The sequence below is a fragment of the Peromyscus eremicus genome, chromosome 9, assembly GCF_949786415.1.
Source record: "Peromyscus eremicus chromosome 9, PerEre_H2_v1, whole genome shotgun sequence".
Lineage (NCBI taxonomy): Eukaryota > Metazoa > Chordata > Mammalia > Rodentia > Cricetidae > Peromyscus > Peromyscus eremicus.
In genome coordinates this window covers 6,236,715-6,249,715 of record NC_081425.1, presented here as the reverse complement: position 1 = coordinate 6,249,715, position 13,001 = coordinate 6,236,715, and the positions used below count along the sequence as shown (strand labels likewise).

The 13,001-nt window shown below is 44.6% G+C and overlaps 1 protein-coding gene across 1 annotated transcript in view; it reads right to left on the bottom strand.

Moving 5' to 3' along the window:
• Nucleotides 1–13,001, bottom strand: part of Abcc4 (ATP binding cassette subfamily C member 4) — a 224,754-nt gene that overhangs the window by 111,946 nt on the left and 99,807 nt on the right. Inside the window, exons 15-19 of the mRNA XM_059273212.1 lie at nt 8,897–9,106; nt 7,694–7,834; nt 7,337–7,374; nt 6,502–6,596; nt 4,549–4,695 (exon numbers count right to left, since the gene is read on the bottom strand). Of these exons, the coding sequence (XP_059129195.1) occupies nt 4,549–4,695; nt 6,502–6,596; nt 7,337–7,374; nt 7,694–7,834; nt 8,897–9,106 (631 nt within the window). The remainder of the gene's footprint in view (nt 1–4,548; nt 4,696–6,501; nt 6,597–7,336; nt 7,375–7,693; nt 7,835–8,896; nt 9,107–13,001) is intronic.

Here is a 13,001-nt window from a genome sequence, read left to right as displayed (position 1 = left end):
AAGCTAAATAAATATTTCTATGGAATCTGAAGTTAATGCAGTCGGCCACTCGCAATGTGACCGAAACTGGACACGAGAAGACAGGGCCACTAGCTAGCCACTCTTCTAGTCTCCAAGAGAGAAAGGAAAAGCTGGGTGACTGGATGGGATAAACTTTGTGGACTCATGATATGGAAGTAAACAGTGATCATCCTTCCCCCTGAAGGAAAACAGCAGTCACTCAGAACTAACCCTTTAGGAAATAATATCCATCTAGCCAGGGGGACAGTCCTTGCCTATTCCAGAGTCTAGTTCAGAGAGTCTTGAGTGGGGATCAAAATATCCTCTTTGAAATGCTAGGTGTTCTCCAGTAACACGTAAAGATTTCTATAATGCAGCTTGATGTTTCGGTCATATAAATGGGGGGGGGGGAATGCCTCTAAACGTTTTTTTGTTGAGTCTCATGAGGTACACAGACATAAACTAGAAAAGGTGAATTTTTCCAAGAAAGCTTTAAAAGCAGAAACAGGTTTTGCCATGCAAGCGCTCTGGGGCTCTGTCCCTGCAATTCTGCAGCTCATGCTGCCCTCTTGTGACCAATGTCCAGAGTAGCCTAGCTCCCTGCAAGGAGAACCTGCTTGTGATCACAGGACAAATCCGATGTTTACGTCTGTTAAAATGCTCAACCCAGAATTTATGTGGCCCTGTGTATTAAGATCTTCTTGAACTGAAGTGCTAAGATGGGAGATAAACTGATGAGGAAGAGGGAGATGAAAAGGGAACCAGACGATGACTAGAAACACCGTTCACCTGGAGTGCCAACCAGAAGACGACTAGAAACACCGTTCACCTGGAGTGCCAACCAGAAGATGACTACAAACACTGTTCACCTGGAGTGCCAACCAGAAGATGACTACAAACACTGTTCACCTGGAGTGCCAACCAGAAGATGACTACAAACACTGTTCACCTGGAGTGCCAACCAGAAGATGACTACAAACACTGTTCACCTGGAGTGCCAACCAGAAGATGACTAGAAACACCGTTCACCTGGAGTGCCAACCAGAAGATGACTACAAACACTGTTCACCTGGAGTGCCAACCAGAAGATGACTAGAAACACCGTTCACCTGGAGTGCCAACCAGACGATGACTACAAACACCGTTCACCTGGAGTGCCAACTCAAATGTCGGAAAGCAGAAGAACACAGCTGAGATGTGAGGCCCTGTGACAGATGGACTTGCCATCACCAGGCCACCTCAGGGGAGACGGGGACAGAAAACAAAGAAGGAAGCGGGGGCAGATATGAAGAGGAAGAAGGAAAGCTGGTTCTGGCAATCTAAGGTCATAGACTGTTTTGGTTTGAAATTGATCCTAATTATGAGCTTAAGACTTATCAGGTTATGAAACATGAGGAAACAGTCAGGGGCCATATTATATAAACACGCTGTGACTAACTCTGCATCCTCACGCACGGGTTCTACAAAGAGAGTAACTTCACATCTTATGACTTGGGTGTGACTTTGGTCACCGGCCATATGAGACGATATCATTGTGGAAGTTTGTCCCACTCTCTCCTTCAGATGCCAGTCAGAGACTTGGGATGAAGGCTCTGTGGCCAGTGCTGCAGCTGCCGTGGAAGGCCTGGGTTTCTGGACAAGTGCCAAGGGAGAGGCCAGGAAGTACCACTCCTGGGTGGAGAGCAAGGCAAACCCATGCAGAAGGAACAAGACACTTTGAACTTCCAGGATGTGTTCTCTGGGATTCTGACACAAGCGGTGACCAGAGAAGGGATGGAGGGGTCAGATCTCAGGTCCAAGCTGGGCTCGAGACACATCAGATGGTGGTGAGGGGACTCCGCAGGAGGCAGAGCTACGGGGCTCCGGCTGAAGTTTCTGTACCAGTCTACTCCTGTGTCCAGCTTACTGGATACCACTATACCCTGGCAAAAATCCTTCCAGTCCCTGAAGGTTTCTAAAATCAGGGAGGGTACCGGGATGCAGAGACGGCAGGAAACTCCTGCTGACCTCAGGGGCTCCTGAAGGCTCTCTGAGGAAACAATATTTAAAGAGATTTTTCTTGTGTCTTTACATTGCTCAGCAAACATGCTGTGTAACTGAGGAGGCATGGCATAACAGGAGTGCTTCTGTGCACATTATGTGCTTAATAACCGCTCCAGTACATAAATAATTAAGGTTATAGGCTATATACAGCATAATTCATAACTTGGATGTATTGCTTCACCATTGAAAAATGTGCAAAATATTGTTCAAATGAGAACTGAAATCTTAAAAAGTTTTTGAATTTTACTCCACTAAAAAGGTAAATAACTCGTGTTTACATTTATGGCAGTGAGGTCTATCTTTGGGGGTTTGTTTGGGCTCTGTTTTCCCTGAAAGGAGAAAGTCCTGCTAATAGATACAGCAGGGAGAAGAAAGGTATGTCTCTGGCTTGATGGAAGTAGTTACCCAGGATTTAGACTGGGCCCTAAATCCCTCAATAAATAACAGTACCAGGAACAGCTTACGGTCTGGAACCTGAAGAGCCTGGTGAGTAGGGCAGGGAGCAGAGACGGGGGGCAGAACACACCTGCAAACATTCCAGGTGTCCATGCAGTTAACCAGCTGAGCAGGTACAATGCTCAAGGCGCCAAACCCGCCAGCTCCCTTCTGAGCGCAGCTCCAGCCAGACTGCATGGGCATGTGTGGCTCATTAGTCTTTGGGCTCCACCTCGTGCCCAGACTAGATAGCATCTGCAGGGTTAACACAAATGTGACACCTTCCAGAATGATACTGTTTAACCCTCACGCCAATCACGTGAAACAGAAAAGTTCAGAATTGGTATTTCCATCCTACAGGCAAGAAAACTGAACTCCAGGGCTCCTGTCCCTGTCACTCATCTTCTTTTTGGGAACTGATGGGAGGCTAAGGTACCACTCCCAGCACTGAAAATCATTCACCTGCTTAAATCTCAGTTTCTAATAAGATGATTATGAATACTATCCCGATTTCACATATACGAATCTCAAGGCACAGAGAGACTAAGTAACTGGCCCACGAACATCGTCACAGCTATAACCAGGATTCTCACAAGGAGCTAGTGTCGAGATGGCCACTGGCACCAGGGTCCACACTTTTAACCAACACATCCTACTTTAAAAATGTTCATCTGATACTATCTAAATGCTTTGCTCTAGGTCCAGCAGGTATTTAATGGCCAGCCGGTCCTCTGTGCTCCCTCCAGGTCACATTCCTCCACAATAGGTCCCATTAATTATCACCTGCATAAACAAAGGTGCCCCAGGCCTCGCCACTGACCCCCAGATGACCAGTCTGTGGTGATGACTAACACTTCCTAGGAATTCAGCCCAAGGAGGTACCTGCAGAGGCAAAGTGGGTCAGAGGACCATTGTGTGGGGGCCTCCATCCATCCACGCAAAGGCACTGAGTACAGGGATCTATCTCTTCAGCACCAAGACTGTCATACAACCAAAGTCCACAGAGTTAAGAGGGTCACAACAAATGGCAAAGAAGGAAACTGGGGTTTTTGTGGTTGTTTTAAAAACAGAGTTAAATGGGATGTAATGGTGCAGAATCTCAGCACTTGTGAGAAGAGGCAAGAGAGCTAACATCACCAGTTCAGGGTTAGCCTAGTCTACACAGTGACTTCCAGTCCAGCCAGGGTTACGGTAGCAAGATACTATCTCAAAATACTAAATAAATAATATATTTATATTATATTATAATAAGTGAGATAAAATACTGGGGGTGATCACATTCTGGGGGCTTCAGATACATCTTTAATACCAGTCAGGTCAACCTCATGGTCAAGTCCTCAGACTTCAAGAAATGAATGATCCTCCCAAGAAAAGAAGCAATTGCACAGCCCCTCACCTCCTGCTCAGAGAGGGTTCCTCCGAACGAGACCCTTCCAAAGGTGGTACGGGCCAACACTGTGTGAACACAGGAGGTATCTTACCAACTGCACAACTACATTCTACCTGCCGCAAGGTGTGCAGGGAGCTCTGTGAGCCACATGACAACGGGATTCCCAACAATTTCTGCCATCTGAGTGTAGATGTGTTGTTACACACCTATCCTATACACAATGAGATACCTCTATGCAACTGAGTATCGATATGTTGTTACACACTTATACACACTGAGATAACTCTACGTAACTGAGTGTAGATGTGTCGTTACACACCTATACACACTGATATAACTATGTAACAAATGTAGATGTGTCGTTACACACCTATATTCACTGAGATAACTCTATGTCACAAATGTAGATGTGTTGTTACACACCTATACACACTGAGATAACTATGTAACAAATGTAGATGTGTCATTACACACCTATACACACTGAGATAACTCTATGTAACTGATAATTTAGACTTCCTACTGTGGGAGGGAAATGTCGGGGAAGCTTACTGTAGAAAACAAACATTTGCAGAGTGATTTTCTCTCAGTATCACCTCCCCTTTCAAAGAAAGAGATGTCATCAGCTCTTCAATGCATTAACAGGACACACGGACTGGGGAACTCCGCATCTGACTTACCAATTGGATTTCTATCGAAGAACAATACTGGAGCTTTCAGGATTGACTCAAACATCCTGTTGTGCAAAGTTTGGGAAGCATTCACAAGAACGTAGAATACCAATAGGGATCTTGCTATGCCAAAAAGAACTGTAATGGCAGTTAAACCTGAAATAAAGAAAAATCATCCAGAGAAAACAGGATCTTTACATTTTCTTCAATAATGCCACAGTAGGTTAGAGAGTCTATAAAGATATTATTTTATTACATAAACATCTAGGTCCTACATAAGCATGATGTATTTATAAGATAGAATGGCAAAAATTAAAGTTTTTCTCACTGAATGGAAAACATATAATGTGGGCGTAGGGTGGATAAAGCATAAACAGCAGGGCTTTCATAAATAAATTGCATGTTCTAGTAAAAACTCCACAGAAAGACAATCACAGCAAAGTTGTCCTTTCTGTCTCCACATCCCAACGATTGTTTTTAAGTCCCATAACCTGACACTGTAGTGGGTTTTCATAACAACATGAGATTTACCTTTTCCTTGTAGTCAATGCCCAAGTAGCTTTAAAGAATTTGAAAATACCATATTAAGTTGCACATGGAAAAACTTAAATGGTTGAATTGTGAGAAAATATAAATCATGTTTTAACATAAGATAGTTAAATAAGCAACTAATCACTATGTGTCTTGTACAAACATAATGATTTTAAATGAGCACCATTTAAACTATATGTTTGACTAAGGCATGCTTGGATAACCACTCTGCACAGATATGTGTGTGTTGAGGGGTGTGCTGTGTGTTGCTGGGGACGGAACATCTTCACATATGAGGCAAGCATTCTTCCACTGAGCTACATCCCTAACCTCTGTTCCCCTTGTATCTAGTAGCTTTTAGCTCACACTGCTACCCAGAACAGGAAGAACTGATGTGGTAAACATTTTGCCTTGTAACAACACAGTGTTATTATCTAACCTCTGAAAGCGGCTTAAATTCTAAAACTCTAGACACAGGTGTTTTTCCTTAGCCTCCCAGCCTACCTGAATAGATAATGGACCAATTTCCCTCTGGGTCTTGCATAGACCACCAGTTGGGATGGTAACCAGTCAATGGACTAAGGTTTCTTAGCAAGAGATCAACAAAATAAGTACCAAATCTCAGTGAGTGGGTTCTAACAGATAATGCATTCTATCCAAGAAAAGCTTGAGTATTTCCTGTGGAAATACTTGAAATTTTAGATGAGGATTTTCTTTTTTAAAGTATGTAGTTCTACACATATTCCAGGCAGTCTTGTGAAAACAGAGTGGATGTTACTATTAGTCTGGCAAACCGAATGTTAAATTAATCACACAGTTGGAGACATGATAACATTGTTGATCTCAAGGTAGTAAAGAGAAGGAGTTCTAATTCCTAGACACTGGGTTTCTCCCGCTTAGCCTCCCTCTTCAGTGATCAGTGAAGCCCAGGAGATGAGCAGTGTGCTGAAGAGAACTCTGCACACCTGTGAGGGGATAATGCTTCTATTTGGGGACCTTGCTGCCAGGGAACTCCATCCAAGTTCAATAAAGGCCTGGGCTTATTCATACAGAATTGGAACAATTCAAAGCACAAGGTGGGGATCCGTTTCTAATCCCCTGCCCATCCATATAATGATATAAGAGTTAGCTAAAACAACCTATTAGAAGAGACAATAGCCACCTAGTTCCAGTGGCTGGTTTTCTGAATGCTCAATCCTAGTTTAACTTTCAAAATCCAGTATAGAGCAAATTAAGAGTCTTCATTCAACCTCTTTCTTCTGGTAGATTTAAAAAAAATAATTATTCTAATTAATTCACAGAGTAAATGCGACTCAGTCTCCTAATCTGTTAAGACGCTACTGAATTACTCCTAGGAGCTCTGGTAGCTCACACAGGCTCATTGTAAGCACCTCAGGCTCTCACATAATAGACCCAATGAGTAAACTTTACCTGCGTAAATTCCTAAGTACCAGTTAAGATCTAGGGTCTCAGTGACACTTCCATTCCCATTTTTGGTGGTGTTCAGAGCACCTTGCTTGTTCGCCCTATGGAAGGGAAAAGTATTAGGTAAACATAAAACAAAAGGAACCTCAGTTTGAGAGAAATGTCTTGTGCTAGAAAATGATTCTCAGCTCACATAATCCTTTGTGTATCTGTCTTTTAAAATTCAGTTTGAAATGGGCTGGAGAGATTGGTCAGTGGTTAATAGCTCTGGCTGTTCTTCCAGAGGATCTGGGTTCAATTCTCAGCACCCATATGGCAGATCACAATTGTTTATAATTCTGGTTCCAGGGACCTGATGCCCTCTTCTGGCCTCTGTAGCCACCAGGCTCACACATGATACATGGATATATATGCAAGCAAAACACTCATATACATAAAATAAAATTCAAAGCCAAGCAGTGGTGGTGCATGCCTTTAATCCCAGCACTCAGGAGGCAGAGGCAGAGGCAGGCAGATCTCTGTGAGTTTGAGGTCAGCCTGATCTACAGAGTGAGTTCTAGGACAGCCAGGACTACACAGAAAAACCTTGTCTTGAAAACCCAAAAAACTAAACAAAACAAACAAACAAACAAAAAAACCAGTTTGAATCTTGACATTCAGTTCTCACCATACAGCTGAGGACCACTGCAGGTCACACTTCACCAGCAAGACTGCACTCTCTCTCTTCAGGAGACTAAGGTTAGAATGGAAGGCCCAACGATCCCACCTCTCTCTAAAACCTATAGGAAAATGAAGCCACCTATGGAACTTATAGCCTTTAATTCAGACCAGAACAACTCACCAGTAGGAAAGCCACCAGTCCTGAAGAACATAGAAAACCTGCAGAGGGAAGTAAAATGCAACATTGGCGTGACTTCCAAGTCTGAAACTCAAAATTACTAAGATGTGGGGTATAGAGTACTACGGTGGTCCCGGCAGTCTTGAGTCCATGCCAAATCCCACTTCCCAGACAAGATGTCACGGTTAAGATCTTACAAGGTAACCCCACTTTACATTTTCAACCCCAGTCGTCACTTATGTTGCTCCCCACCAGACGGCATACCTCAGTGCCAATCCTGAGTGAATGGCACAATGCATCAATCATGCAAAAATGTATGTGTGTAAAGGTCACATTGAGGGCACAGACGTCATTATGTACCTGAGCCGCCATGTTGAGCAGAATAAGGAAAATGATGAAAAACCAAGATGCACCAGCAGTGAAGTAATTCTTGTAGGCCTTGAAGCCCACCTTCCCTTCCGAACGGCTCTCCTCTGGTTGCGCAGCCTGTGCATTTTCTGTCTGTGGAGGGGAAGGTGTTGGTAAGCAAAACAGTGACACAAAAAGTCTTCAGAAACTGATGGTTGACAAAACTCCAGGAAAACAGGTAAATGATTGGTTGCTGGTAGGAATCAAAAATGGTAATTCTTCCTTGCAAATATCTATCCAGTCCATCATAGTATCTACCCTGGATCTAGTCCCCTCACTTCTGGGAGTATTTGCTCATTGTGGTGGGGCTTTGCATGGAACATAACGGCATGATTTCCAGCACATGCCTAACACCCAAATGCAAAGCAATCACAGAATGATGAGAACTAAAGTATCACTCATCAATGAGAAAGGACACAGCACAGGTGGAAACGCAGGTCTGTGTAGGGGCCATGCTTAGCACATGCAGGGCTCCGAAGTCAACTGCAGCACAAAAAACACCAAGAAGAATAACCAGATGGCTCACACTGCTGCTAGCCAAAGACAGTAACTGAGTAGATACCTCCACACGAGAGGGAGGAGAGAATATCCATTTATATCAGAATTGTCCAGGCTCCTAGATTTGGAGAATGAGGATGTGGATAGCAAAGACTACAGTCAGACCTGGCATGCTCAAGTTCCATAATTGCAAATTGAAAACATTCAGAGGGGAAAACCGTCATCTGTACTGAACATGTCTGGACAGTTTTTTTCTCCACTATCCCCTAGTAATACCATATATCAAGTGTTTATACAGCATTTATATTGTACTGGGAATTATGAGTAATCTAGAGATGGCTTAAAATATACAGAAGTACATAGGCTATTTGCACATATGGTAAATTCTAGACTTCAGGCATCCGTGAGACACATAGACCTTTGGAACTTTTAGAAGCAGAGCCACTAGGGATGTCTGTGAGGTTCTCCAGTCCACACCCAGGAGAGAGTCACAGCCAGGGTTCTCCCCTTAACTCTGTTTTAACCCTGCCAACGACATCGCATTACACCTTAGAACAGGCTCAACTTTAAGACAAATGGAACTGCCACCAACGGAGTGACTCAAAGAGTCACAATGTCTGTAAGAGCCAAAGAACATTTAACACAAGACGAACTCACGTCTTGGCCCTCTGGAGCCCCATCTTTCAAAGAGGGTCTGGACGATTGCTGGGACCAAATTGAGGACTCAGAGAAGGTTCGTTTCCTGAGTGTTGGAGTTCCTGACGCTGAGGAATGATCGGCCTCCTCATTCTCCTTCTTTAAAAGGGAACCAAAATCTACGCCAGATTTCAGAAACTCGGTGTACGTCCCCTTCTGCACCATTTGACCCTAAAACAAAAGGAATTTCAGAGGGAGACATTTGCAGTTAATAACATCTAACCAAACCACAGTCAACTGGCCTTGAGTTACAGTTGCTCTTGGGTCTGGAATCCTGGTTGACAAATATGAAGTAACTCAGCTTGCCTCCTCAGTGAGAATCCTGTTTTCTGCCAGTTTCTAGGTGCTTAGCAATATAAAACCAACACGTCATTGTGCCTTAGGACCCAAATACCATGGGCATTGAAGGAAGCAAAAAGCGTAGATGATGGGAGAGTCCACAGGGTCTTTCATGAGAACACAGAAACAGAGGTGACTCACGCAGTGGGAAATTTGATTGACAGGGAGATATCATGACCATTTCCACCGAGATAGGACACACTCACCAGCCTTAGCTGGCCACCTGCCTGCTCTGGGGCAAGACATGCGTGAACTTCAGAGTCTTAGACTAAAACTTCCCCTCAAATTCAAGATCCTTACTGTAGTCTCAACATTCCACAAGACATCTAATCGTGTGTTTTCTTGCAGACCAAAGTTATAGGAAATGATGTACAAATATCTTCACAATGTTTTTACCCCATGAAGTGACTGACCCCAAATGATTTCTCTAAAGCCAAAATTATATTGGGCCAAGTCCTGGGGCACTGAATCAAAGGGAAGTAGCTCTGAAGTGAGGACAAGTCGGTTTACAGGAAATGGCCTGGACCCCACCTACCCCTGTCCCCCCCCCAACCCCCACCCCAATCAAGATGGTCCACTGAGGAAAATCTCAGTACCTTTGGGCTTTTCATAGCCTGGTAACTTAAGGATTAGAAAGTTATTCCAGAAACACTGTGTCTTGTTGCACTTAGGAGCTAAGATCTGATTTCCACACTTGTTAAATGCAATCACGCCCTTCCTCTCAGTAAGACACACAGGGAAACAACTACCAACAGAAGACAAGCTTTAAGAATTCAGAGAGGGGCCCAAAGGGGCAGCCATCCTCTCTGCTCTTAGAGAGGGCCAAACTAACACTAAGAGCAGGTCTCAGTTTCTCCAGGGTCCCCGCTAGTGGGTGAATGGATTGTGTACTAAAAATGAAACTCACAATATGCAGGAGGCAGGCTCTCAGAAGCAGCTGCCATGTGGAGACAGGTGGCAAAACTATTCTATACCTACTGACTCTGCAGGCCGAATATTCAGCTCTCTGCACATGAAATTAATTGTTTTCCAGCTTGAGGAATCTGAGCTCCTATTCCCAGGGGCACAGGAGACAGCTGATACACTGAGTTGTTGCTAAGGGGATAGTCACCCTGCCTTATATAATCTTCTTTGTGGTGAGAATTTATTCCATGGAACTTTGATTGACAGCTCCCTTGCCTCTCTTTGGTAGCCACAGTAAGTATCAGGGAGGCACTAAAGGATTTTTGCAGGCACTCTACTATCATCATAATATGTAATCTATCTCTCTGAGAATAACTGCACATAAATATTATGAACTCTAGCTAACATTCATTTGCCATTTCCATCTTTGGCCAAGAGATTGCAGAAGGATCCTACGATTTGGACATGGCTTTATTATTTGTGTTTCCCACTCTGTGGTGAAAGGCTTGGTCCTTGGGGTGGTACTACTGGGTGCTGTGGGATGTATGGCAAATGTGTTGCTAATTAATCAATAAAACACTGATTGGCCGTTGGCTAGGCAGGAAGTATAGGCGGGGCAAGGAGGAGAATAAAGCTGGGAAGTGGAAGGCTGAGTCAGAGAGACACTGCCAGCCGCCACGATGAGAAACAGCTTGTGAAGATGCCAGTAAGCCACGAGCCATGTGGCAAGGTATAGATTAAAGGAAATGGATTAATTTAAGCTATAAGAACAGTTAGCAAGAAGCCTGCCACGGCCATACAGTTTGAAAGCAACATAAGTCTCTGTGTTTACTTGGTCGGGTCTGAGAGGCTGTGGGACTGGCAGGTGAAAGAGATATATCCTGACTGTGGGCCAGGCAGGAAAACTCCAGCTACAACTGGGAGGTTCTGGAACCTCTCGGAGGTGGGGCCTGGAAGGAAGCCCTAAACCCAGAAGGGCCTGTGCAGCCAGTCTCTCTGGAGCTGTGTTTCTCAGTGTGTGAGCTCCTCCTTGTGCCCTTCTCCCAGAGCTGCAGCTGGAAGGGCCTTTCAGATGGGAACCCGTGAAGACACTGTGTCCTGGACCCTCTCTCCTTACAAAGTGACCTGTCTTCTCCATCAGATCCCTCCCCTTAGAGCCCAGGGAACCCTGCAGAAGAGGAGATGGGAAGGGTGTAGGAGCCAGAGGGGAGGGAGGGGACACCAGGAGGACAAGCTCTGAATCAACTAAGCAGGGTGCAGATGAGCTCAGAGACAAAGCAGCACAGGCCTGCACGGGTCTGCACCAGGTCCTCTGCATAGATTACAGCTCCCAGTTTAGTGTTTTCATGGGACTCCTGAGTGTGAGAACGAGTGGGTCTCTGATTCTTGTGTCTACTCTTAAGCTCTTTTCCTCCTCTTGATTTGCCTTGTCCAACTTGGATGTGATGGGTTTTGTCTCATCTTATATTTTATTGTGTTGTGTTTGGATGGTATCTCTTAGAAGCCTATTGTTTTCTAAGGAGAGACAAAAGGGAGTGGATCCAGATGGGAGAGGAGGTAATGAGGAATTGGGAGGCACAAAAGGAGGAGAAACTGTAATAAGGATATACTGTATAAGAAAAAAATCTATTTTTAATAAAATAGAAAAATCAAGCGACCTGTCTTAGGTATTTCACTGTGGTCAACTCAACTCCGAATAAAGCAGATGGGAGTGATGAACACATGGAGGTGCTCAGGGTTGTTTTCTGTCTATGACGAAGAATTTGACTCAGAGCTTCCCACTGCAAAAGACCAGCACCAAGTCACCTATGCAGACACACCGGGGGGACACCACCGGGAGCCCTGAAAATCTGGTGCTAATTTTGATCTCAATGAGATAATAAGGTTTTACCTCAATAAGATGATAAGGTTGTCACAGGTTAAGCGGTGCCTCAAGGTGCTCTAGTTCTGAATTTTGGTAATGAATGGGACTTTATTGAGAAACAGGATCTTTGCAGACATCAAGTGAGGTCATACCAGAGCAGGATGGAGCAAAGAGAGGAAAGCCAGACAAACGCTGGCCAGACCTGTGAGGACAGAGACTGACTCCGGAATACTGCAGCTTCGAGCCAAGGACGGCCAAGGGCTGCTGGAGACCAGAGGGCAAAAGAGGCAAGAAAGGGATTGCCCCAGAGCTTCCAGAGATAGCTCAGTCCCACCAGGGCGTGACAGAGCAGCGGGCGCCGGCCCAAAGACACAGCAACTTCCTAGCATATCCAGCCATTAGCTCCCAGTACTGAGCCCTAGAAAACTGACTCACTGACCTAAACACATCCCTCTGCCTGCTGAACTAGACGACTGAGTTCTAATTGCCTCTGCTACAGCCCCAGATTATCCCGGTGGTGACGGCATGGGGGCAGGCGTGTAAAAATCACAGATGAGACTCCCTCCCTTCCATGAATCAAACAACAGTGGCCCTCTCAGTCCAAGGCCAGTGTCCTGTGTTCTGATACCATCTCCCTCCAAGTCCGCAGCTCACTCAGCACAACCAGGTAGACTCCATGCTGTTCCTCCAAACATACCAGGTGATTTCTGTTGTAGAATATTATTTTAAGATGTGTAACATGAGTTTCTGCTGTGAAATATTTGTTTAATGATGCAAAGACGTGTTACGTTTGTTTGACTAAATAAAATTAACCTGCAGTCAGGAGGCTGAGTCAGCAACTAGCTGACAGAAGTGGTAAGGAGGAACCATGTGTAGCTAGGGTTCTTTTTTTCTTTCTTTTTTTTTTTTTTGGTTTTTCGAGACAGGGTTTCTCTGTGTAGCTTTGCGCCTTTCCTGGAA